General features: G+C 54.5%; 2 protein-coding genes across 9 annotated transcripts in view; both read right to left on the bottom strand.

Moving 5' to 3' along the window:
* Positions 1–7,359, bottom strand: part of DPP3 (dipeptidyl peptidase 3) — a 32,240-nt gene extending 24,881 nt beyond the window's left edge. Inside the window, exons 1-4 of one of the 6 annotated variants that reach the window (XM_033205687.1) lie at positions 5,308–7,359; positions 4,606–4,707; positions 3,011–3,285; positions 241–330 (exon numbers count right to left, since the gene is read on the bottom strand). In XM_033205687.1, coding sequence (XP_033061578.1) covers positions 241–330; positions 3,011–3,285; positions 4,606–4,707; positions 5,308–5,359 — 519 coding nt within the window. In that variant the 5' untranslated portion in view covers positions 5,360–7,359. Of the gene's footprint in view, positions 1–240; positions 331–3,010; positions 3,289–4,525; positions 4,708–5,307 lie in introns of those variants that run through there. The other 5 variants (XM_033205690.1, XM_033205689.1, XM_033205692.1 and 2 more) reach the window with 5 other exon arrangements.
* A 1,384-nt stretch (positions 7,360–8,743) lies between these two features.
* Positions 8,744–19,318, bottom strand: PELI3 (pellino E3 ubiquitin protein ligase family member 3). 3 transcript variants are annotated; one of them, XM_033205702.1, is made up of 8 exons: positions 19,036–19,197; positions 17,774–17,926; positions 17,150–17,221; positions 14,679–14,808; positions 13,579–13,680; positions 12,614–12,808; positions 12,123–12,311; positions 8,744–10,456 (listed from the first exon to the last, which is right to left on the bottom strand). In XM_033205702.1, exons 2-8 carry the CDS (start codon positions 17,923–17,925, stop codon positions 9,887–9,889), a joined length of 1,410 nt encoding a protein of 469 aa, XP_033061593.1. In that variant the 5' UTR covers position 17,926; positions 19,036–19,197; the 3' UTR covers positions 8,744–9,886. The 3 variants fall into 3 exon arrangements, with proteins under 3 accessions (XP_033061593.1, XP_033061594.1, XP_033061595.1); XM_033205703.1 differs by lacking the exon at positions 17,150–17,221 and having other exon boundaries at positions 19,036–19,318; XM_033205704.1 differs by lacking the exons at positions 17,150–17,221; positions 17,774–17,926; positions 19,036–19,197 and adding an exon at positions 15,029–15,999.
* Positions 19,319–21,775: the final 2,457 nt, after the last annotated feature.

Below are 21,775 nucleotides of genomic sequence, written 5' to 3' on the forward strand. Positions count from 1 at the left end.
TCTGGCCCTTGTTCAGCCTGCAGATCAGCGGCCAGGGAGAGCTGTGCTTTTCCTTTATACATAAAGAGGCCACAGCACCCAGTGAGGTTGGTGACACTCACAGTCATGCAGGGTGGCAGCGACAGGGTCCATGTTCTGCTCAGGGCTTCTGACACTCCAGTTGGGGCTCCTTCTACTGCATTCTCCACCCCTACCCCACCAGCTCCCATCCCCACCTTCCCCAACCCTCCCTTGGCTCACCTTGGGCAAGTTGGGAACAAACTTGGTGTCACCAAAGGACTTGTAGTTGCCCATGTTGGAGTAAACACCCGCGGCATAGACCAGGAACGCCTGAGGGGGTAGACAGGCATCAGAGACCCAGGAAGCACAGCCTCCCTGACCCCAGCAACAGCCCCTCCTGAGATGCGAATGCCCCAGCAGAGCCAGTGTGGGTGAGGCTGGGAAATGTGCAGGCAGGACCCAGGTCCTGGGAAGCCCCAGTCTGGCCCACACTCACTTTCACAGACCCATTTTCACATCCCTGCTGTCTGGCCTAACTGATCTTCTGGGCAGTTCCCAAACACACCCAGGTGTTCGTCTGCCTTTGCCCTCTCCATCCCAGCACCCTCTCAGCCACCTGAGACTACTGTGTCCTTTAAGGCCCAGTTCCAGCACCACCTCCCTCTTTCTCCTGGGAGCCTGTCCTCAGCCTCTGACCTGTCAGGCTGCTGGCCTCGGAAGCATCACATGTTAGAGCCAGAGGGGCCTTAATCATCTGTCTATTCTATGGCTTCTGCTGGCCCCAGATCTTCCTTGGGTAGCAAGACCTCAATCCTCCTTTTGTGGGTGGGAGGGTGGGGGATCTCCCTTCCCCCAGCCCCAGCGTTGGGCATGTAAGCTGGCTTGGCCAGTCTGAGAAACCACCATCCTTGGCTACAGGATGGGCACAAGGCTCAAGCTGGCTTAAGAGCGCTACCCAGGACATTTCCTATTGGCAAAGAGCCTGTGTACACCAGGGATCATCAGGCCTGGAACCCCTAGAGCTCCCCTCTGGGAGCAAGAAAAGCAAGCAAGCTGAGAGATGAAGACTGCATCCCAGTGGTAGCACTGAGTCCCTGAGTCCAGCCATGCCTGAAACTTCCTCTAGACCTGGACTTTTCAATCATGTAACCCAACAATTCTCCTTTTCACGTAAGCCCATTTGAGCTGGGTTTCCGCCACTTGCAAACATGAATTTCCCTGAATGGCTGGCGCCCACACCTGTAATCCCAAGCACTCTGGGAGGCCGAGGCGGGCAGATCACGAGGTCAGGAGATTGAGACCATCCTGGCCAACATGGTGAAACCCTGTCTCTACTAAAAATACAAAAATTAGCTGGCTGTGGTGGTGCACGCCTGTAATACCAGTTATTCTGGAGGCTGAGGCAGGAGAATTGCTTGAACCAGGGAGTTGGAGGTTGCAGGGAGCCAAGATTGTGCCACTGCACTCCAGCCTGGTGACAGAGCAAGACTCTGTCTCAAAAAAAAAAAAAAAAAAAAAAAAGAATTTCCCTGAAAATACTAATGCTTCGGTTGCACCTTTCCGTTTATAAATATTTCCACAAATATTAGCTCTTTTAATGAGTAAGCCAAGGCCCAAGATGGGAAGTGCATGCCCAGACTTCAAAAGAGGTAGAATAAACAGTATGTCAGCTCAGAGAGAAACAATCCAATCCCTTCATTTCCCATATAGAAAAACAAGCCATATTCTTGTACACTCTTGGTGGGAATATAATGCAGTGAAAGTTTTTTAGAAGATGATTTAACAGAATCAGTCAATTGTAAATGTACAGAGCCCTTGACCCAGTAGTTCTCCTTCTAGAAACAGATCTCCCTCACATGTATGCACAAGTATGCTCACCATGGCACTGTTTGTAAGAAAAACAGGACAAGCTAAATGTCCAGAAATAAAGATTAAATTGATTATAGTGTACCCTGCTGTGGAATACTTCACAGTCAATAAAAAAGAATGAGGTACATTTAAATGTACCCCATTCTCCAAGTTCTCCAAGACATGGCATTCAATGGAAAAAGCAGGACACGAAGCAGGAAAAGAACATCATCTCATTTCTATAAAAGAGAAAATAAGGAACTGATTCACCATGCATATACACATATAGGTGTGTAGTACACAGACGGGATTGAAAAGGCTGTAACCAAGACCAGGCACGGTGGTTCACGCCTGTAATCCCAGCACTTTGGGAGGTTAAGGCAAGTGGATCACTTGAGGCCAGGAGTTCAAGACCAGCCTGGGCAACATGGTGAAAACCCATCTCTACTAAAAATACAAAAATTAGCCCGACGTGGTGGCACATACCTGTAGTTCTAGCTACTTGGGAGGCTGAGGCATGAGAAATGCTTGAACCTGGGAGGTGGAGGTTTGCAGTGAGCCAAGATTGCGCCACTGCACTCCAGGCTGGGTGACAGAATAAGACTCTGTGACAAAAAAAAAAAGAGAAAGAAAAGGCTGTACCAGTCTCAGTGGGTTACCTCTGAGGAGGGCACAGAATGAGTGATCTTTGTGTTTTTTGGGTCTTTCTGCATTGCTGCAATGCACTAAGAATTCGTGTATTACCTGGCCAATACATCCAAAAACAAAAACCAAGGGACAGGCAGAACATTCTGCCCAGGGCCACATAGTGTGGTAGAGAAGAACTGGTCCTGAATTCAGACCTCCTAATACCTACTCTGGACTCTTTCCTCTCCTTCCCTGAATCTCCACCACAGTTCCTTTTGTTATGATCACAGCAGCCATCATGTATCTTGAAGTCAGGCACTGTTCTAAGTGGATCATCACAACACTAAGAGGTACAGACACCCCATATGCATATTTTACAGATGAGAAGACTGAGGCTCCAGAGAGGGGAAGTGCCTGAATTTGTAACCTTTGGTCTAATCCTCCACCTACCCCTTGAAAGAGACAGACATTTGTATCCTGGTCTTTCACACCCAGAAGCCACTCAGGAAATGCAGGTTGGCCCAAGGGAACTAACCTGATACTCCTCCTCGGTAAGGCCCTCAGCCAGGGCATGTTGGCGCAGCTGGTCAGGGTCCTGCGCGCGGAAGAGGCGGCTGAGCAGAGCATAGATGTAGGGGGCCTCGGGGGAGGTCTGAAGCAGCACAGCCAGGCCTCCGTACCAGGCAGCACGGGACAGGTGGTGGGCATAGAGGCGCTCTGTGGGTGACAGCAGGCGGAAGGCCTCACGGCAGTCCAGGCTAGACACGCCGATGTCATTAGGCAGGATGTACTGGGTGTCCGCCATGGGCCCTGCTGAGAACCATCACTGTCATCACAGCTGTTGTTTACCCCATACCAATTGCATACCTGGCTCTGAACTCTTATAATCTCATTTAATACTCCCAAAAGCCCACATGGAAGGGAATACTATTGTACCCATTCACCAGATATGCTAACTGAGGCTCAGAGGTCAGATGACTCACCCAAGGGTTCACAAAATACACTGGTGGACCATATTTGGCCTGTAGTCCCTAAACGTTAAAGATTGATTCTAAGGTCAGGTACAGAGGCTCACACGTGTAATCCTAGCACTTTGGGAGGCCGAGGTGGGTGGATCACCTGAGGTCAAGAGTTCAAGACCAGCCTGACCAATGTGGTGAAACCTCCTCTCTACTAAAAATACAAAAATTAGCCAGGCATGGTGGTGGGCGCCTGTAATCTCAGCTACTGGGAAGGCTGAGGCAGGAGAATCACTTGAACCCAGGAGGTGGAGGCTGCAGTGAGCCTCGTACCATTGCACTCCAGCCTGGGTGACAGAGTGAGACTCCATCTCAAAAAAAAAAAATAGATTGAGGCCGGGCGCGGTGGCTCAAGCCTGTAATCCCAGCACTTTGGGAGGCCGAGACGGGCGGATCACGAGGTCAGGAGATCGAGACCATCCTGGCTAATACGGTGAAACCCCGTTTCTACTAAAAAATACAAAAACTAGCCGGGCGACGAGGCGGGCGCCTGTAGTCCCAGCTACTCGGGAGGCTGAGACAGGAGAATGGCGTGAACCCGGGAGGCGGAGCTTGCAGTGAGCTGAGAGTCGGCCACTGCACTCCAGCCTGGGCGGCAGAGCAAGACTCCGTCTCAAAAAAAAAAAAAAAAAAAAAAAAATAGATTGACCTAACTACCTAGTATTACAGATGGGGAAACCGAGGCTCAGAGCCTTGCCTAATCCCACAATGGAGACATCAGCAGCAGAGATCCTCATCTCTAGGCTCCCAGCCCAGGCCCCTCCCTGCTTCCTTGTTCAGTATTCTTTTATTGAGATGGAGTCTCACTTTGTTGCCCAGGCTGAAGTGCAGTGGCATGATCCTGACTCACAGTAACCTCCGCCTCCCGACTTCAAGTGATTCTCCTGCCTCAGCCTCCAAAGTAGCTGGGACTACAGGCGTGCATCACCACGCCCAGCTAATTTTTTGCATTTTTGGTAGAGCCGGGGGTGGGGGTCTCGCTATTTTGTCCGGGCTGGTCTTGAACTCCTGGCCTCAAGCGATCCGCTTGCCTCGGCCTCCCAAGTGCTGAGATTACAGGTGCTGCGCCTGGCCTTTGTTCAGAATTCTTCACACTTTCCACTGGGCTCACAAGGATAAAGTTCCAGGCCGCCAGCTGGAAAGGCTCGGCCTTTAGCCAGGACTCGGCCCCAGACTTCCATTGCTTTACTTCTCTGCACCTCCGTTGCCTCCTCTGTAAAAGAGGGAATAACCTCAGTATTACCAGGTGGGTGCGCTAATCAGATGAGGTCGCCTGGACGGAAAATACTCACAGCAATAAATGATTTTCCTTGCACCTGTCCCATTCTCATCCCTCTAACCGCCTTTCCTCGGCCCTCCATTCTCCTACTCTCTCCCTGTGCTCCGCCAGGGAAGCCACAGAAGTTACAACCGGAAGTTACAACCAGAAGAAAACCCATTTTACAGATAGGGAAACTGAGGCTTGGAAAGGCCAACAATTTACTGAAAGTCTGACAGCCCCGTTGGAACCCGGGGATTCCCCAACCCGGGGCATTCTCCCCGCCACGCCCCTTCCCGGCTAGGACAGAGTTTCCAGCCTCCCCGCCCAGCCCCGGACTCCAGAAGCTCCGCCCCAATAGCACAGCCTCAAGATTCGGAATGGGCTGTTAACTCTTTGCTCCCCGGAGTGCTCCTTGGCCTCGAGGGCGGGGTGAATTTGGAGGAGGTACTGGAGAGTGGGCAGAAAGGGAATTATTTTGCGCTCAGTACAGATTCGCCTTGGTCCCCCGGGATGACACACTGGGATCCCCAAAACCCAGGCGCCGCGCCTCACCTGCAGCAGCTGCTCCGTTCGCAAACTCACTTCCTGCTTCCGGCTCCCCCATTCATTGGGGCTCTGCAAACCCCGCCCCCCTTGGCCAACTGCCTGGCCTCTGGGTCTGGATGGGCGTCAATACCAACCAATAGATGCGCCGAGACGAGCTTCTCGGCTCTCCGGCTCCCGCCCCCAGTCGCTACAGGGTGGTGCGCGGATTGGCCCTGCGGGCTCGGCCTTTTGTCTGCGGGCCCCACACGCCCCGGACCGGGTACCTCTGTGCCCGGCCTGGCCGCGGCCTAGTCCTGGCAAACGGGACTGACGAGGTCACCAAGCCCAGGCCGACATGGCGCAGGTGTCAGGGACTTGGGAATCCCCCTCCCCCAGTCCCGATCCCCCTCCCCCAGTCCCGATCCCGCTTTCCTTTGGGGTTTCACCCCAGAGGCCCCGACCTAACTCTTGCAGGTGGGAACCTACACAATAGGAGTAATGTGGCTCCCCCTGACTCGGGACTCGGGGCCTGGGAGTGGAGACTTGGAAGTTGCAAAGCTCTCGGTGCCGGGAATCGAGGCTACGGTCGAGTGGGCTTGGGCCAGGGCTGAGGTGGTCTCACCCGTGTTGGGGCGCGGAGAAGCGCCTCGAGTGCTCCACTGTACCACCACCCACCCGCCACGGGCCTGGAAGTAGCCGCTAAACATTCCCGAGCCTCAGTTTCCTTAGCACAAACAGGCTGGCAGTTTCCTGGGGCTTGTCAAATGCCTGATGGATGAGAAAGCCTCCGGCAGCCCCGAAAGGGAGTCCAGAGCAGAGGCGGGCCTGCAGTCCACTTTTACAGGTCTGGACGGACTCACAAAACCACGGTCTGGGTGGGGCATGTGGAAGGGCCTAGGCCTAGTGGGGAGTAGCGGTGAGGGCCCAGGGTCAGACTGGGGGTGGAGCGACGTTGTCTGGGACTCTTGGCTTTATGAACCGGAAAACCAGGCTAATAATTGAATCCAATTCAAGGGATATTGTAAGTTGTGATGTGTTGGCTGCAGTGCCGCTCCCTATAGTTGCACAGGGTGAGGGGCGTTTGGGTACTGAAATCCCACACAGTCTCCTTGCCACGCCCGTGTCTAGGCCAGGCAGCGTCTGCTTACCATAGACACCAGTTTCTCACCCACAAAGGTGCCCGAGGCCCTGCTCGACACAAGTGTTAACAAGCTGTTAGCTTTGATGATGACTTGTTATATGAAGGAGTTCAACCAGTTGGTCAGTGTCCTCAGGAAAGTCACCCCTCTTCTTTCCTGTGCCTCCATTTTCATTGTCTTTAAAATGGGTATAAAGTTGGCTGACAGGTGAAGTTGAAATGTACTCAGATAAGGGAGGTAGTGCTGTCCACTGCCAGCAGGGGACAGCTCAGGCAAGGAAAAGATCCCAGTACTCTCGGAACCCCCAACCAAGCCACGTGATCCCATTTTTATGATCACAGATAACGTGAGCATGTCCTGAGGTCCCTTGCTACCAGTTTGGCATGGAGGACGTCATTTAATTCTTGCAAAAATCCTGAGGTATCATCACTTTACCCATTGTACAGATAGGGAAACTGAGGCTAAGAGGTTCACTGACTCCTATAACACCACATAGTTCAGGTGTCCCTGACCCCAACACACAGATACACACACACAGTCACTCACATGGAGCAGTCTATCACTGGAGTCATAACTTCCCAGCCTTGGCTGTTCCCCATGGGAATGAAAAAGGGGTCGGTGAGGAGCAACACGAATCAACTGTGTTAGAGGTGCCCTCCATATATTCACAACCACCTGGTGAGGTAGCGACTGTTATCCCCTTTAGCACTGAGGAAGCTGAGGCTCTAAGAGCTGGCAAAGGCAGAGCTGGGACAAGACCAGGGCTGTCTGACCCCATCCACCAATACCTCTGAGTCCTCCCCAGCATCTACGGTGGTGCCCTTTGCTGGTCTCTCCTCCTAGGGTCTGAGGTTCCCCACTGGAAATGGGATCAGAATGTTCCCCTGCCTAGGCCAGGTGTGGTGGCTCAAGCTCGTAATCCCAGCACTTTGGGAGGCCAAGGTGGGCGGATCATGAGGTCAGGAGATCGAGACCATCTTGGCTAACACGGTGAAACCCCATCTCTACTAAAAATACAAAGAATTAGCCGGGCGTGGTGGCAGGCGCCTGTAGTCCCAGCTACTCAGGAGGCTGAGGCAGGAGAATGGCATGACCTGGGAGGCGGAGCTTGCAGTGAGCCGAGATCACACCACTGGACTCCAACCTGGGCGATAGAGCAAGACTCGGTCTCAAAAAAAAAAAATTTTCTCCTGCCTGGTTCCCAACAGGATCAGAAGAGAGAACTTGAAATTCTGAGTTGGATTTTGAGTGTTATGTGTCGTATGTTGAGGGGAGAGAAGTTGGAATGCTCCCACACCTCCTGCAGCATCCCCACCCTCCCCTCCGCCCCCACTGCAGCAGTGCCATGCTCTGGAAGCAAGAATGTGACCACACCCTCCTCCTCATAACATGCGGGTGCCATCTGTCTTCTCAATAGCCCAGGTCTGATCTCCCTGGTCCCAACCAGCTGTGTGACCTTGGGCAGGTCCATCCCTCCCCTTGGAATCTGTACTCCCCTAGGCTCTGCCATCTACTGGGGACGATACCCAGGTCAGGCCTATACTCAGAGCCTTCTCTTCGTCTCCAGAACAGCCGTCTACCTGTCTTCCTGGCTTGCTCTCCCCAGGAATGGTCTGGGGCAACCCCAGCAACACGCCCACCTGTGGCCAGGATGAACAGGAATCCAGTTCAGGCTTGGCTTCCATGGCAATCAAGGCCCACCAGGCCTCAGCAACCTTCCCTACCCCCATTCCTTTTTGCTTGCCCCCTTCCACACTAGGCATGTTCCCTGCCATGCCATGCTGTTCCCCTCACCTTGGCTGCCCTCCCAACTCCTCCCTGCCTCTGGAGATGCTCTGCCATTCAAGATTTGGCTCAGGCTCCAGGTCCTCCCTGGGCCTTCTAGAGCCCCTGGTTCTCACTCCTCCGAACACTTCCAGCCTGGCTGATGGCCCATTGCATCCTAGCCTGGGGTACAGATGGCCAGCACAGGTGTGGGGGTCAACTTCCAACAAGCATGGGTAGGTCCCTCTGCAGACCTTGGGCTGCGAGAGGCAGGGCCTTGCCCACTGCAGGGACCCTGCACAGGGCTAGGCACAAAGCAGGTGGGTGTCCACCAATCCAGTATCCAAAACCCTGCTCGGTTCACCCCCACCTCTGTTGAAGGAAAGCAACACTGTGATGGAGAGGAGCAGCTGTGGATTCAAATCCTGACTTGGCCACTTTCTAGTTGTGTGACCTGGTGCATCTGCCCTCATCTCCTCAGAGACACAAATGGCAACACCTCCCTTCTTGGGTTACTGTGAGGATTAAATAACAAAACCTCCAAGAAGCAGAGCCAGGTGTCTGGAGAGTGCTCAATGGACGTAGTTATTATTATCATCATCAGCACAGTGCGGGGCACGTGGTGGGCATTCAGGGATGGTGGCCCTTGTGTCACAGCCGACACACTCTTGACCAGTGAGTCCTCTCTCCTCCCTTTGTTGACTCCTGACCATCCACAAATGAGGTTCAGAATCCTCCATCCAGCATCTTCCCTGGTCACATGGTCCCAACCTTTTGCTCCACCCCCTTCTCTGTCCCCCAGCAGTCCATGCTCCAGCCACCCTGACACTGTCCCTGGATTCCTGGCTTACTGACACCTGAGCCTACGCACAGGCCCTCCCTTCTGCATAGAGCACGCTTCCCATCTTGTGGACCCCAAGGGTTCCGAGCAGCCATCGAGGCTGAGCTCCTACGACAACTCCTCCGTGAAGCCTCCCTCACTTTTCCATTACCAGTGAGGCCTGCCACAGCCCGATTCGTACTCTGATCCTAGCACACATGAGGCGTGTTGCCATTTGGTAACAGTCTGTCCTCCACTAGACTGTGAACTCCGCCAGGCGGGGAACCAGGTCTGATTGCCTCTGTGTCCCGAGAGACCACTTAGCACAGAGTCCAGCCCATAGTGGCTGTCAGCAAATGCTGGGCCCAGCCTGCCACCCACCCACCACTCACTTGGGGGCTGGAGGCATTACACACATGCGGGGTACATGGGACTTGTGGGGGCAGCTGAGCAGCGAAGTTTATAGAGGAACCCAGGGTGGCAGCAGGAAGGATGAGTGTCTGAAACTGGGTTGGCAGGCTCAGGGCATAGCCAGCCTAAGCTAGGGGTCAGGGGCCCCTGGCCCCTTCACTCCCCCAGGGGCACACAGTGTCAGCGGCACGATGTGGGATGCCCCAGGAAGGGCAAGGCCATGGGGCTGGGCTTTCCTCCATCGACCCAGGACAGAGGTGGTTCTGAAGGCCCCATCAGCATGACTGGGGTGGAGATCTTGGGGAACTCCTTGGGGGGCCACAGTTGGGGGGAAGGGCACAGCCCGTCCAACATGTCCATCTGGTGTGGCTGTGCCAGCAGGGAGTGTCCCACATGCAGAGCTCCCTCTGGGCTGCAGGAGGTGGGGACCTGGGTGGGCAGGTGGGCACAGCAGCAGGGGGCCCCAGGGAGCCTAATCCAGTGGGCCCTGGAAAATGAGGCGGACGCAGCCATGCTCGCCGGTAAGCCAGGCCCCGCAAAAGGGGCAGGCGGCATGGAAAGCATGGGTGCCGTGGGGCAGTGGTGTCTGGGCCCAGTAGCGGGCAGTCTTCTCAGAGCAGACGTGGCCGCAAGGTGCAAAGGCATGGCTAGGCGGCCCAGGGTCCAGGCAGAGGCCGGCCTCCTGGCCAAGCCATAGAGGCACATAAGGCCCCACGAGGCGGCAGAGAGGACATTCGCGCTCCTGGGGGCCCCGCTCCCGCCGGCAGCCCCAGCCGTGGTAGCCGTGGACGTGCCCGCAGCGGACGTAGACCCAGGGCTGCTGTTTGTCGGGTGCTGTGCGGCCACGGGCTGGGCTGGGGAAGGCCAGAGTGCTGAGGCCCACGGGGCACTGGGGCCGCGCTGCATTTGCCTCCTGCCGCTGGGCCTCCAGCTGCTTCAGTGTGGGAGCCCGCAGCAGCCCCGCCGGTGTGCGCCACAGCAGTGTGGCCCCACACAGGTCGATGAGAGAGCCGTCCTGCAGCACGTTGGACTCGTTTTCCACCTGCCAGAGGCAGTAGAAGGGCCTTACTGCCCAAGAGGCCCCGGCCGAGCCACGGGTCCATCCCACGGAGCCTCCCTGGAGAGGACACCCTGGCTGGCAGGGCAGGCAGGGCAGGCAGGGCAGAGGGGCAAGGCAGGCTGGGAGGCCAAGCGGGCAGGCAGGTGCACCCCAGGCACATGCTGACCCCCCCTCCCAGCGGGGCATGGGCCTTGGTTTCTCCATCTGTCTAATCAGGAAGTCTGGACCCAGACAGGATTTTTCTAAAATAAGATGTTTTCTGAAGTGCCCTCCTCCTGACAGAGGCAGGAAAGGCCTCTAACAAGGAATGCTGGGTACTTAGCTCAAAGCTAACAGGGAATGCTGGGTACTTAGCCCAAAGCAGCTATCCCAGTAGTTAACAGTTAAAAGCAAAAACTCAGGAGCTAGGCTGCCCAGGCTGAATTCTGTCCTTACCATTGACTAACTTTGTCCCTGGTCAAGTAACTTAACCTCTCTCCATCTCGGTTTCCTCATCCTCAAGATGGACTGCACCTTCTGGCATCTCAAGTGGTTCTCGTGAAGATTAAATGAATCAATGAGGCCTGGCGCGGTAGCTCACGCCTGTAATCCCAGCACTTTAGGAGGTTGAGGCGGGTGGATCACCTGAGGTCAGGAGTTCAAGACCAGCCTGGCCAACATGGTGAAACTCCATGTCTACTAAAAATACAAAAAGTTAGACGCGTGTGGTGGCTCATGCCTGTAGTCCTAGCTACTTGGGAGGCTGAGGCAGGAGGATCACTTGAACCCAGGAGGTGGAGGTTGCAGTGAGCTGAGATTATGCCATTGCACTCCAGCCTGGGTGACAGAGTGAGACTCCATCTCAAAAAAAAAAATTTAAAAAAATAAATAAATGAATCATTCAGTGTAAAAACTTAGAACAGTGCGTGGCAAATACTGCTTAAGAAGAGTAGGCTTGTGAAACATTCACATGCATCATTTTACCAAACAATGCTTCCCCAGACCTCCCCACAGAGTTGACGCTCTGGAAAGAAAAGCCATGCTTTTCTCTGAGGTTTTGCATCTCCTTGGCCAATGTGCTCATGCCTGAAGAGCAACGCATGGCCCGTTTGAGGAGCATGGCCATGTGACCTTGGGCAGCCCCTGCCTCTCTCTAGGACTCACTCTGGGCTCTCTAACCTCAGCTCTCTGATCTGCACAAGGAGTTGCCACTAACACCTGTGTCAGAACTACTGTAAGGACCCTTTCCTCCTGAGAGAGAACAGTGCTAAACCTGTCTGAATGTGACAGACATGCTACAAACTGCCAACACTTTAGGCTATAAACTGCTCACACATGGGCCAGTGTCACTCTCATAAGGTGTGATTTTTTTTTTAAGCTGCCAGAAGCCTCGAAGCCACCTGGGACTGCACAGTATGTCTGTGTGTGCCTTGATCACATCACCCCCTGGACCTCCAGTGGTATGCACGCTATGCTTGGGGACCCTGGTCTGTCTGCCTGTCTGTGGCACATGCTAAGAACTCCCTGGGCCTGGGATTCCCCAACATGGAGCCTGTTGGGGCTCCCTGGGGCAGAAGGACTAGAGATCATCTCCTGGCTTGGGCAGGGGGATAGGCAGCTTGTGAGGGCCTGGCAAGGATGAAGGTGGGGAGTAGAGCAGGCCACCTACCAGCTTGCCCCGCTGCTGGGCTGAGCGGCTGTCCCGCAACGTGTACACATTCCCACAGACCGAGATCTCCCGCCAGACACCTGGGGCTGAGTCCTCGGAGAAGCCGCCCGCCGGGTGCATCACCAGAACTCCATTGGTGGTCAGTCCATCCATCAGGCCATCTGGGGTCCGCCATTTAGCCGCCCGCTCCTGGGACCACATAAGGGATCAGATCACATCCCCCAGGGGTCCCCCAGCAGGCTACGTGCCAGAGGCACTGCCCCCCTACCCTCAAGTTCAGAGGTGGCTCAGAGAGGACTGGCATTGAAGCTGCATGTCTTAAGCGTCTCTCTGGGCCTCACTTTGCTCATCAGTTAGCTGGGGTTGCTAAGCCCTCCCAGGACCATCATTTGGATTACTGTGGGCTGGTTCATCACATCAAGATGCTGCACCTCCCAAGCCTACCCCTTGCCTCAAGATGAAGAGTTGGTCCCTTCCTGGGGCCCACTCACTCCAAGGAAGATGTTGCTAGAGGCATCGAAGCCAGCTGCATAGATGCGGGCAGTATAGGGCGGCCGGCGGTCACAGAGGATGCGGCAGGCGTAGCGGGAGATGGTGCTCTGGGCGGAAGGGCCCTCGGCAGCCCCTCCTCCAGGGGACGTGTCTGTTACCACAAAGTCAATCATGTTCTCTGTGGAGCGGCCGATCTGTGAGGACAGGGAAAGCAAGCAGCGACCGCATGTATATAGGGGACTCTCATAGGCCTCCCCACCCAGAGTTCCGGCAGCTGCTCTGTATGCAAGGTCACCAAAAAAGGAGGCTGCCAGGCCCTGAGAAGGGGGCAGCACCAACTCCTTAGACCTTCTAGGCTCCCAGGTGGGGTCTCCAAGTCCAAGAAGCCATGGCCTGGAGCAGCTTCTCCTTCTCTGTTGCCCCCACAGCACTAGGGATCACCCCATCCAATAAATACAAGTTGATTTGCTGATAGAATTATAAGAGGGTGGTCAAATGTTAGCAGCAGATAGCAACTTCTGAGTAACTATTTGCCATATGCCAGCCACCATGCTAAACATTTTATACGCAATGCTTAAGTTAATCTTCCTGTGGGGTGGGTACTATTATGGGCCCCATTTTACAGATGAGTAAACCAAGGCCCACAGAACTTAAGTGATGCTTCCCCAAAGTCACCCAGTGGTAAGTGATGGAGCCAAAATCTGAACACAGGCATTAGGCCTCTCACACCTGAACCCCTGAGCTGTGTCAGCTCCCACAGTCTACGAGTCTTGAGTTTGATCCTTGATATAGCCACTGACTTGCTGTGTGACTCTGCAGTCAACAGCCCACACTGGGACATCCTGCTTCCTCGTCTGGAGGGAAGCAACTTTCCCATGGCCTCCCATCCTGTAGCCTCACCTGAAATGCTTGCAGAGCCTAGAGGCCTGGTGGCCAGGAGGTGTGTGGAGAGGCCTGAGCATACCTGGAACATGTCTGTGTCACTATCATGTGTATACTCCACTATGACCGAGTGGCTCCGGGACAGCGTGTACGAGATGCTGTGCTGACCACGGTTACTCAGTGCCTGGGGGGAGAAAAAAGTCACTTGCCAGGGTGTGCAGCTATGATAAGTGTAAGCCTGGAGCCAGCAGCTGGAGCTCAAGGCCCAGCAGCCACTCTCCAGAAAGGGGGCAGCTCCATCCTTCGCAGAGGGTGGACAGTGCAGCAGGTGTGTCACATGATTTAAGCCCTACAGTCACCTTAAGAATGGGGTTATCAAGGCCGGGCACAGTGGCTCACGCCTGTAATCCCAGCACTTTGGGAGGCCGAGGTGGGCAGATCACTTGAGGTCAGGAGTTCAAGACCAGCCTGGGCAACATAGCGAAACCCCGTCTGTACTAAAAATACAAAAAAAAAAAAAAAAATTAGCTGGGCATGGTGATGCACACCTGTAGTCCCAGCTACTCGGGAGGCTGAGGCAGGAGAATGGTGTGAACCCAGGAGGCAGAGATTGCAGTGAGCCGAGATTGCACCACCGCACTCCAGCCTGGGTGACAGAATGAGATTCCGTCTCAAAAAAAAAAAAAAAAAAAAGAAGGGGGTTATCGTTCCATTTTAGAGTTGAAGGAACTGCAGGTCACAGAGAAACTGCCCTAAAGGCACACAGCTGGAAATATCAGAGGCTGAATTCTAACCCAAATCCTCTAAAGCCAAAGGTTTTTTCCTTTACCATTGCAGTATGACTGTCACCTCCCACTCTCTGAACCCTGGCTGCCTCTAAGATGGTGCAGCTCATTTCCACCCATTTCCATTGGATGGAAATAAGCAGCACCATCTTAGAGGCAGCCAAGGTTCAGAAAGGTCTGGTTGTTAAGGAAACATTTTGCAAACTGTAAAGAACTGTGCACACTGCAAAGGATTTTTCATCACCATTCTCGGGTGGCCCAATATGCAGTGAGTGATGACACAAAGTGGGCTCTCCTGTTAAGGTGGGGGGCTGTGGGCAGGTAGGACCTGGAAAGCCAAAGACCTGGGCCTTGGGCAGGGAGGGCAGGACCTCAGGTCTACGGGTCAGTTGCTTGCCTTGGAGACGAGCGGCGTGGAGATGTGGTGCATGACGTCTGGCTTCACTCCATTGGCATGCGGACGGCGGCTCAGTGCCAGGCGGCTTCGCCGGCGGCCCTTGTCCCCACTTGCCAGACACCCATTGTAGCTGTAGATGTTGGGGGTTAAGAAGAAAGGGTTGCAAGAGGAGAGAGAGAAAGAGGGAAAGTGAACCCCTGATGAAACTTGGAGGAAACTGCCAACTTCTGGGCAGATCCTACCTTAATAAACAAGCTCCAGAAGCACCTGAAACTAGAAGACCCTACAATAACAAATCGGTACCTTGGGGAGTGGGCGGGTGGTGTCAGAACAGTTTCAAAAGCACTTACATTCAGTTAACCAAGTATTTCCTGGACACTTGAGCCATGCCTGGATGGGTGCTGTGCACTGCGGCAGTAGAGGTGACGCACCACGGATCAGCTGTGGGCCCTCAGTGGAGGGGTTCCTCAGCTTCTCCAGGAACCTAGATGCCACCTGCCACACCCAGGCACAAGTCAAGGATGCCATAAGCCTAGAGGAAGAAAAGGGAATTCTGGCCCTAGCATGAGGTTGCTGGGAGAGGGAACACCTCTACTGGGTTTTGAAGAACTAGAAAGGGTTCGCCTGTAGCAAATTGTCACTTATCACACCACTACTCAAAACCAAAACAAAAGGAAAAACTGACCCACAATGCCACTACCTCTATATGTCCACACATGTCAAATTTCCACCTGCCTTTCCATCTCTTGTCCGGAAGGGATGGCTGTGAGAGGCACAGAGGAGGTGAGTCATAGCTCTCATCGCTGCCATGGGCTGCTGCCTCCGTGTTCCTGGCCTTCTTGCTATCAATCACCTAATGGAATCTGTGCAGTGGCCTGCCAGGCAAGTGGCTTTCTGCCCATCTTACAAATGAGAGAAATCAAGGCTCAGCGAGGTAAAGTGACTTGCCTCTGGCTAGTAGGTGAAAATGTCCAGATTTGAGCCCAGTCTCTCTGACTCCAGAAGCCCCTCTAGATGGAGGCTCACCCTAAGCAAAGGGCCCAAGGCTGGCAGGGTCTGATGAGATCAGGTAATGGTGACTTTGGTGGTGAAGTATGTGGGGAGATGACGCTGGTGGGAGGGCTCTGAACTCCAGACTGAGGACATTATTTTGTAACCAGTGGGGTGCCAGGAAGGTTTGGGAACAGGAAGTGACAGGACAAAGAGCTGCCAAATACAGACAAGGCCACTTGAATCAGAATCTTCTAGAGAGTTTGTTAAAATCCAGATGCAGCCAGGCGCAGTGGCTCACAACTGTAATCCCAGCACTTTGGGAGACCAAGGTGGGCAGATCACTTGAGGTCAGGAGTTCAAGACCAGCCTGGCCAACATAGTGAAACCCCGTCTCTACCAAAAATACAAAAACTAGCCAGGCATGGTGGTGGGTGCCTGTAATCCCAGCTACTCAGGAAGCTGAGGCAGGAAAATCACTTGAACCCAGGAGGTGGAGGTTGCCGCGAGCTAAGATCGTGACACTGAACTCCAGCCTGGGTGACAGAGCAAGACTCTGTCTCCCCTCCTGCAAAAAAAAAAAAAAAAAAAAAAAAAAAAATCCACATTCCCTGGTCCCACCCATTGTGACTGTCACTGTGTATTTTCAGTGCCCTCCAGCCAGCTCTGAATGTGCAGCCAATGTGGACTCTGCTGTGCAAAGGGGCTGCCAGGAGGGCCCACACCCGTGGGTCTGCAGCCTCCCACATTAGTGGCCTTGCCTTGGGCTGGAAAGCCAGTCCTGCCTTTGGGATATAAAGCAGCTGCTTTTTCAAGGCAAGCTCTCCCAAGGGAGACATCACTTTTGCCCTTGTGAGCTCTTCCTACACATCGGGAGCGGGGGTGGGCAGGCCCCGAGGTGGGGCAGTGCAGGACACAGGCTTGGGACACAGATGGGCCTGGCTTAAATCTGGCTCTTCCACTTATCACATGACCTCTGTAAAATGGAGCTAATTTTTTAGGACCTAACCCGCAGGTTCATTTTGAGAACTAAATGAGACAAAGCATTTAAAAGTGCTTAGCACAGAGTTTGGCATATTTATAGGAAGCCCTTGATAAGTGTTCGCTATTACTGCTTTTTTTTGTAAAAAAAAAAGCACGTGTCAACAAACAGCCATTTTAAAAAAATAATCTTAATGATAATATAACTTATCAAATAGTTTCTTTAGGACTGATGGCAGAGAGAGGCCAAAAGGAGACCTAGATGGGGGAGGAGGAAGAGGGTCTGTCTCTGGAGAAAGATCTGAGTGGATGGTGCAGGGATCCTGGTCAGGAGAAGACCAGGAAGGGATGAGGTTGGCCCGGCTGCCAGTTCATGTTGCTTCCTCTCTCCTGGCCTTGGCTTTCTCATCTGCAGTGTGCAGGTCAGCTGTGGCTTAGTGAAAGTGCACTAGACCTAGAGTAAGAAAGACCTGGGTCCAAATCCCAGCCCTGCCACTTACCAGCTGTGTGCCCTTGGGCCAGTCACTTCCCCTCTCTGAGCCTCGGTTTCCTCACCTCCTTCCTCACAGCATCTTTGTGAAGATTGAAATGAAATAATGTCCATGAAAGGGCTTGGCACAGGCCTGCCTCCCAGAACACTTGATATGTGCTGGGAGCTGTTCTATGTACTTTACAGAAATCACTTCATTCATTCCTTCTGACAACTCTCTGAGGAAGGGATTATTAACATCTCTATCTGCAAAATGGGAAACGGAGGCACAGGGAAGTTCAGCAACTTGCAGAGGCAGGATTTGAACCTAGCAGTTTTGCTGGAGAACCAGAGTTCTTCACCCCACACCACACACACTTAGGTGCTTTAGGAAAGGCAGCTGGTGTTAACATTTTTCTCATCTGATCAGGAAGTTGGGTGGTTAGAGTTGTCACAGTAATTTGTGAAAAATGGGAAGACAAAACAATAATTATGAATTGAGGTGGGTTTGGTCAATTTTGTCTTTCAGCTAGGAAGGTGAGGAGGGACGAACAGCAGAAGGCACTTTGTCGGGGGAGGAGGGGTCGGGGCCCTTGTTCTGGCTGCGCTGGGTGGGTGTCTGGTGCTTCACCCCTTCTAGGCCAGAGATGCTCACCCCAGGACGATGAGTTCACCATACTTGATGGGATCCTCGCCTGGTTGCGCATCTTCACCGGGAGAGGAGAGAACGCAAGAGCCCTTGTTCCCCCGGTGCTGAAGGTCTGAGGTTCGGGGGGACCCCACTTCAGGGTTTCCTTCCAGCACCATTCTGGCCAGAGTGGGAGAGAAAAGAGCTTTGCAGGTTCCCACCCCAGCCCCACTCAATCCCAGCTCCAGCCTGCTGCAGGACCGCCTAGGCTAAGGCAAGGGTGACCTTTCACCGCCTCTACTGCTATGGTAACCACTTCCCCTCTGCCTCCTCTAAACTGCCCGAGGTTGCTGGGATACCAGGGAGGGGTGGCACAGTCAAGAGGGTCAGGATATTCAGTGGTGCCAGAGGGATGGACCAACTTGGGGTGGCCAGAGGCTGCTTTTTGGCCAAGATCCCAGGCTGGGATGTGCTTCAAAGACGGGCACCCCATGAGTTGGGTGCCCTTACCCCTCATCTCAGACTCAGTTCCTGGTTATGGCTCTTGGCCTCTGGACCTCTGATTTAGCCCCTCCGACAGGTTCTTTGAATCTACCTGTCCATCTGAATCTTTCTGCCCCTTTGAGGTCTAGGCCTCTGTCTGTCCATCTGCTTTCTCAATGACTCTCTGTCCTCCTAGCCGCTGTCCTTTTCGCCGTCTCTCTCCCCCCATTCCCCGTCTCTGCCTGTCTGCCCGCCTCCGCCTCACCATCCATCTGCCTCAGTCTCCCCATCTCAGCCTCCCCCTGCGGGCAGGCCAATGGACTCCTGGGTGCGCACTCTTCCCTCCCTCCCTCAGGTGTCTGCGTCCCCAGCCGCCCGGGTCTCAGGAGGCTTGTGGGGGCGGCGCTCCCCCCTCGAGCTCGGGCTGCAGCACAGCCGTCTCCCGCAGGCAGCCCGTTTGGAAAACATCCTCGCGCCGGAGGGACCGCGCCGGGGCAGGCCCGCGCCTTGCGCCCCGCGCCCGGGTTGGGCAGAACGAGAACCGCGGCCCAGCACCTACGCAGGTCCACACCCGGCGGCCCCTCCGCACAACACGCGCGCGCGCGCACAGCCCCGCACTCCTCGGGCCCGGACGGCGCAGAGACCACCTGCACCCGCGACCGCAGGGAAGCGCGGGCGCGCAGTAGCCACCGGCGCCCGCCCTCGGACCCACTCCCTCCGCCACCCCCAGACACGCAAACACGCCCCCCGCGCCCGCCGGGACCCGCCCGGCGCAGCCCCCGCCCCCTCTGCCCCGGCGGCCTCACCTGGCCACGCTCCGGGACCCGCTGGGCGCCGCTCCCTCACCGCCTAGCCCCTGCTCGGCCCCGGGCCGCTGCGGCGGGATGGGCCAGGCCCGCGGCGGCTCCGCGCTGCCTCGTCACGGGGACACCCGGGGCCGGAGGAGGGGGATGAGCGCGAAGAGCCACGCTCCGCCCACTGTCCTGAGGCCCCGCCCCATTGTCCCCGCCCCTAGGAGAGCCCCGCCTCACCCCAGACTCCGCCTCTTGCGGCGATGCTTAGCCCTCGTCGGGGGAGCTCCTCCCCTTCGCATGAGACCACGCCCCTCCCCTGGCACCGCCCTCTGACTAGGGAAGCCCCGCCCTCCACTCGGTCTGAGGGACTCCCTTGCCCCTCCTCGCCGGCTCAGGACTCCCCCGTAGTCTACGTGACCCCTCCCCCATTTCAGACTCCCCAGACTCCGCCTCCATTTCCGGGGACTTCGGGGTTCTCCCGGAGACCCTGGCGCCCCTTCCCCACCGTAGGGCAGGGCCCTCACAGGGCACTGGAGGACCCTTCCCCAGCCTTAGGCCGGGGAACTCCCCACCCCCAGTTCCGACACCCCATCTCCCATGTGGGGACACCATGCAATTAGAGGAGAGGAGGAAAATGCTAAAGGCAAAGGGGGTGTGCGGCAGCGGTGGAGGCCGGGGAAAGCGGCTGCAGTTGAACAGAGTCGCAGACCTGTCTTCCAGCCCAGCTCGAACACCCCCCTCCCCTTAGTGCCCCCCCGCCCCGCCAGGATGCACACACCACCCGATGTGCAGCAAAGGAAAGAGACCTTTGCAGGAGCACAGCTCCTTTTGTGCCTGGGGCTTGCAAGAGATCTACCAGTCTACGTTAGGCGCTGTGCGCTGTGGCTTTGAGCAAATTAAACCCTTTACTTTAATCCTGGGAGGCAGGCACGATAGTTGCCCATTTTACAGATGAGGAAATAAATTTACAAAAGTGACTTACTTGTTGTAGTTTGCTAGAAACGGGCCAAGAGAGACTCTCAGCTGTATGAGTGGCTTCAGTCTCAACTCCTAACTTCCGTACCTTATCCTTCTGACTAGGGATGGAGCCTCAGAGGTGCCGAAAAGAAACCTTATCTGCATCAGGTAAGGTCCCTATTGCTCAGTACTGTTGGTCTGGAACTGTAACTAAAGGCTGGATTATCGTTCCAGACCAAGTCTTTGGTCTTGTGGGTGGCGGTGGGGGTGTTTTATGAGAAAATCAAGGAAGACTGCATAGAGGAGTTGGCTTTTGACTTCCATCATGAAGGATTCCTGGGAGTTTGCCTAAACATTCCTGAGAGGGAGCCGCTGCCACCCCCACCCCCACAAACTTGTTGCACCTGAAGCTCCCAATCTACCAGACTCCCCTGGGCCCTACCACATCCACCCTGCTAACTCCCCCACCTAAAAATAACCAAAGATACCAACTGCTTTGCCAACTGTTCTGGGGCCCAGCGGCTAGATGAAACAAGAATGCAGCCGACGGCATATCCTTTAGGGGAAACGATACTCGTTAGTCACAGAGAATTTCCCTGCGAGACTCCCACCAAGCAGGCTGTAGGTCACACAACCCTGTGACACAGGATAGCTGCCCTCACTGATGCCTCCAGAGGCCTCCATTGTGCTGGGTTTGCCCGGGGACCCTGGGACAGCCTCACTTCCTTGTGTACCCCCAGCTTTTAATGCATTGCCTGCCAAAGCAGTTCCTCAGTGAACATATACTGAATCCCTGTTATAATCCCCAGTTTACACACCAGGAAGCCGAGGCTCAGGCAGGAGAAGAAACTTGCCCCAGGTCACAAGCCAGGCTGATGCGGAGCTGATGCTTCACAGGATCCCCAGTGCTTCCAACTGACACTGGACTGCATGGAGGAAGGTCAGAGAAGGATCACCAAGACTGGGCGGAGGAGTCAGGGATTTCTCCTGGGGCAGTACTGGGATTGGAGCTGCATGGCAGCACAGCCAGACCACTGGGCCTCAGGGAGCCTGGGACGGGCCTGATTGCAAGATTGCTCAAGTAAGGGACAGTAAGGGAGAGTTAGAACACCAACAGCAGATGCCTAAGTTCCAACCTTGGCTTTTGGTTCTAAATCCAGTGCTCTGCTCCAAGAACTCCAGCTTCTTAATCTCTCTAAGCTTCAGTTTCCTTATGTGTAAAATGGGAATAATAATTATACCTGCTTGTGGTGAAATAGGATTTTGCAGTATTGTTTTGAAATTCCTTTGTCAGCCCTCCCTTTTCTCTCTTCAATCTAGATCTTGTCCCTGTTGCTTCAAAGAAAGGGACAAAGAAAGGAATAAAATAGGAACTTTATTTCTTTAATTCTTGGGTTCAAATGCCTGAAGGTGAGAGGCTTGGAATAGTTTGGAAAAGTAGTTATATATCTAGTTGAGAAAACATGCAGAAAAAGCAAAACAGGGCTGGATGCAGAGGCTCACCCCAGTGCTTTGGGAGGCCAAGGCAGGAGGATCGCTTGAGGCTAGGAGTTTGAGACCAGCCTGGGCAAAATAGTGAGACCCTGTCTCTACAAAATTAAAAAATTAGCTGGGCATAGTAGTGCCTGCCTGTAGTCCCAGCTACTCAAGAGGTTGAGGCAGAAGAATCGCTTGAGTATAGGAGATCGAGACTACAGTGAGATATGATCCCACCACTGCACTGCAGCCTGGGCAACAGAGTGAAATCCTGTCTCTAAAAAAACATTAAGAAGAAGAGAAAACAAACAAAAAACAA

This window comes from Trachypithecus francoisi, unplaced genomic scaffold, assembly GCF_009764315.1.
Source record: "Trachypithecus francoisi isolate TF-2019V2 unplaced genomic scaffold, Tfra_2.0 Lachesis_group8, whole genome shotgun sequence".
Taxonomy (NCBI): domain Eukaryota; kingdom Metazoa; phylum Chordata; class Mammalia; order Primates; family Cercopithecidae; genus Trachypithecus; species Trachypithecus francoisi.

Excerpts from the sequence above, each read along its gene's own strand:
- PELI3 (XM_033205702.1), bottom strand. The coding sequence starts at position 17,925 with ATGGTGCTGGAAGGAAACCCTGAAGTGGGGTCCCCCCGAACCTCAGAC. Across the intron at positions 12,809-13,578 it reads GTGACACAGACATGTTCCAG|ATCGGCCGCTCCACAGAGAA; the intron begins GTATGCTCAGGC and ends CTGTCCTCACAG. Across the intron at positions 10,457-12,122 it reads CCCAGCAGCGGGGCAAGCTG|GTGGAAAACGAGTCCAACGT; the intron begins GTAGGTGGCCTG and ends TGCCTCTGGCAG.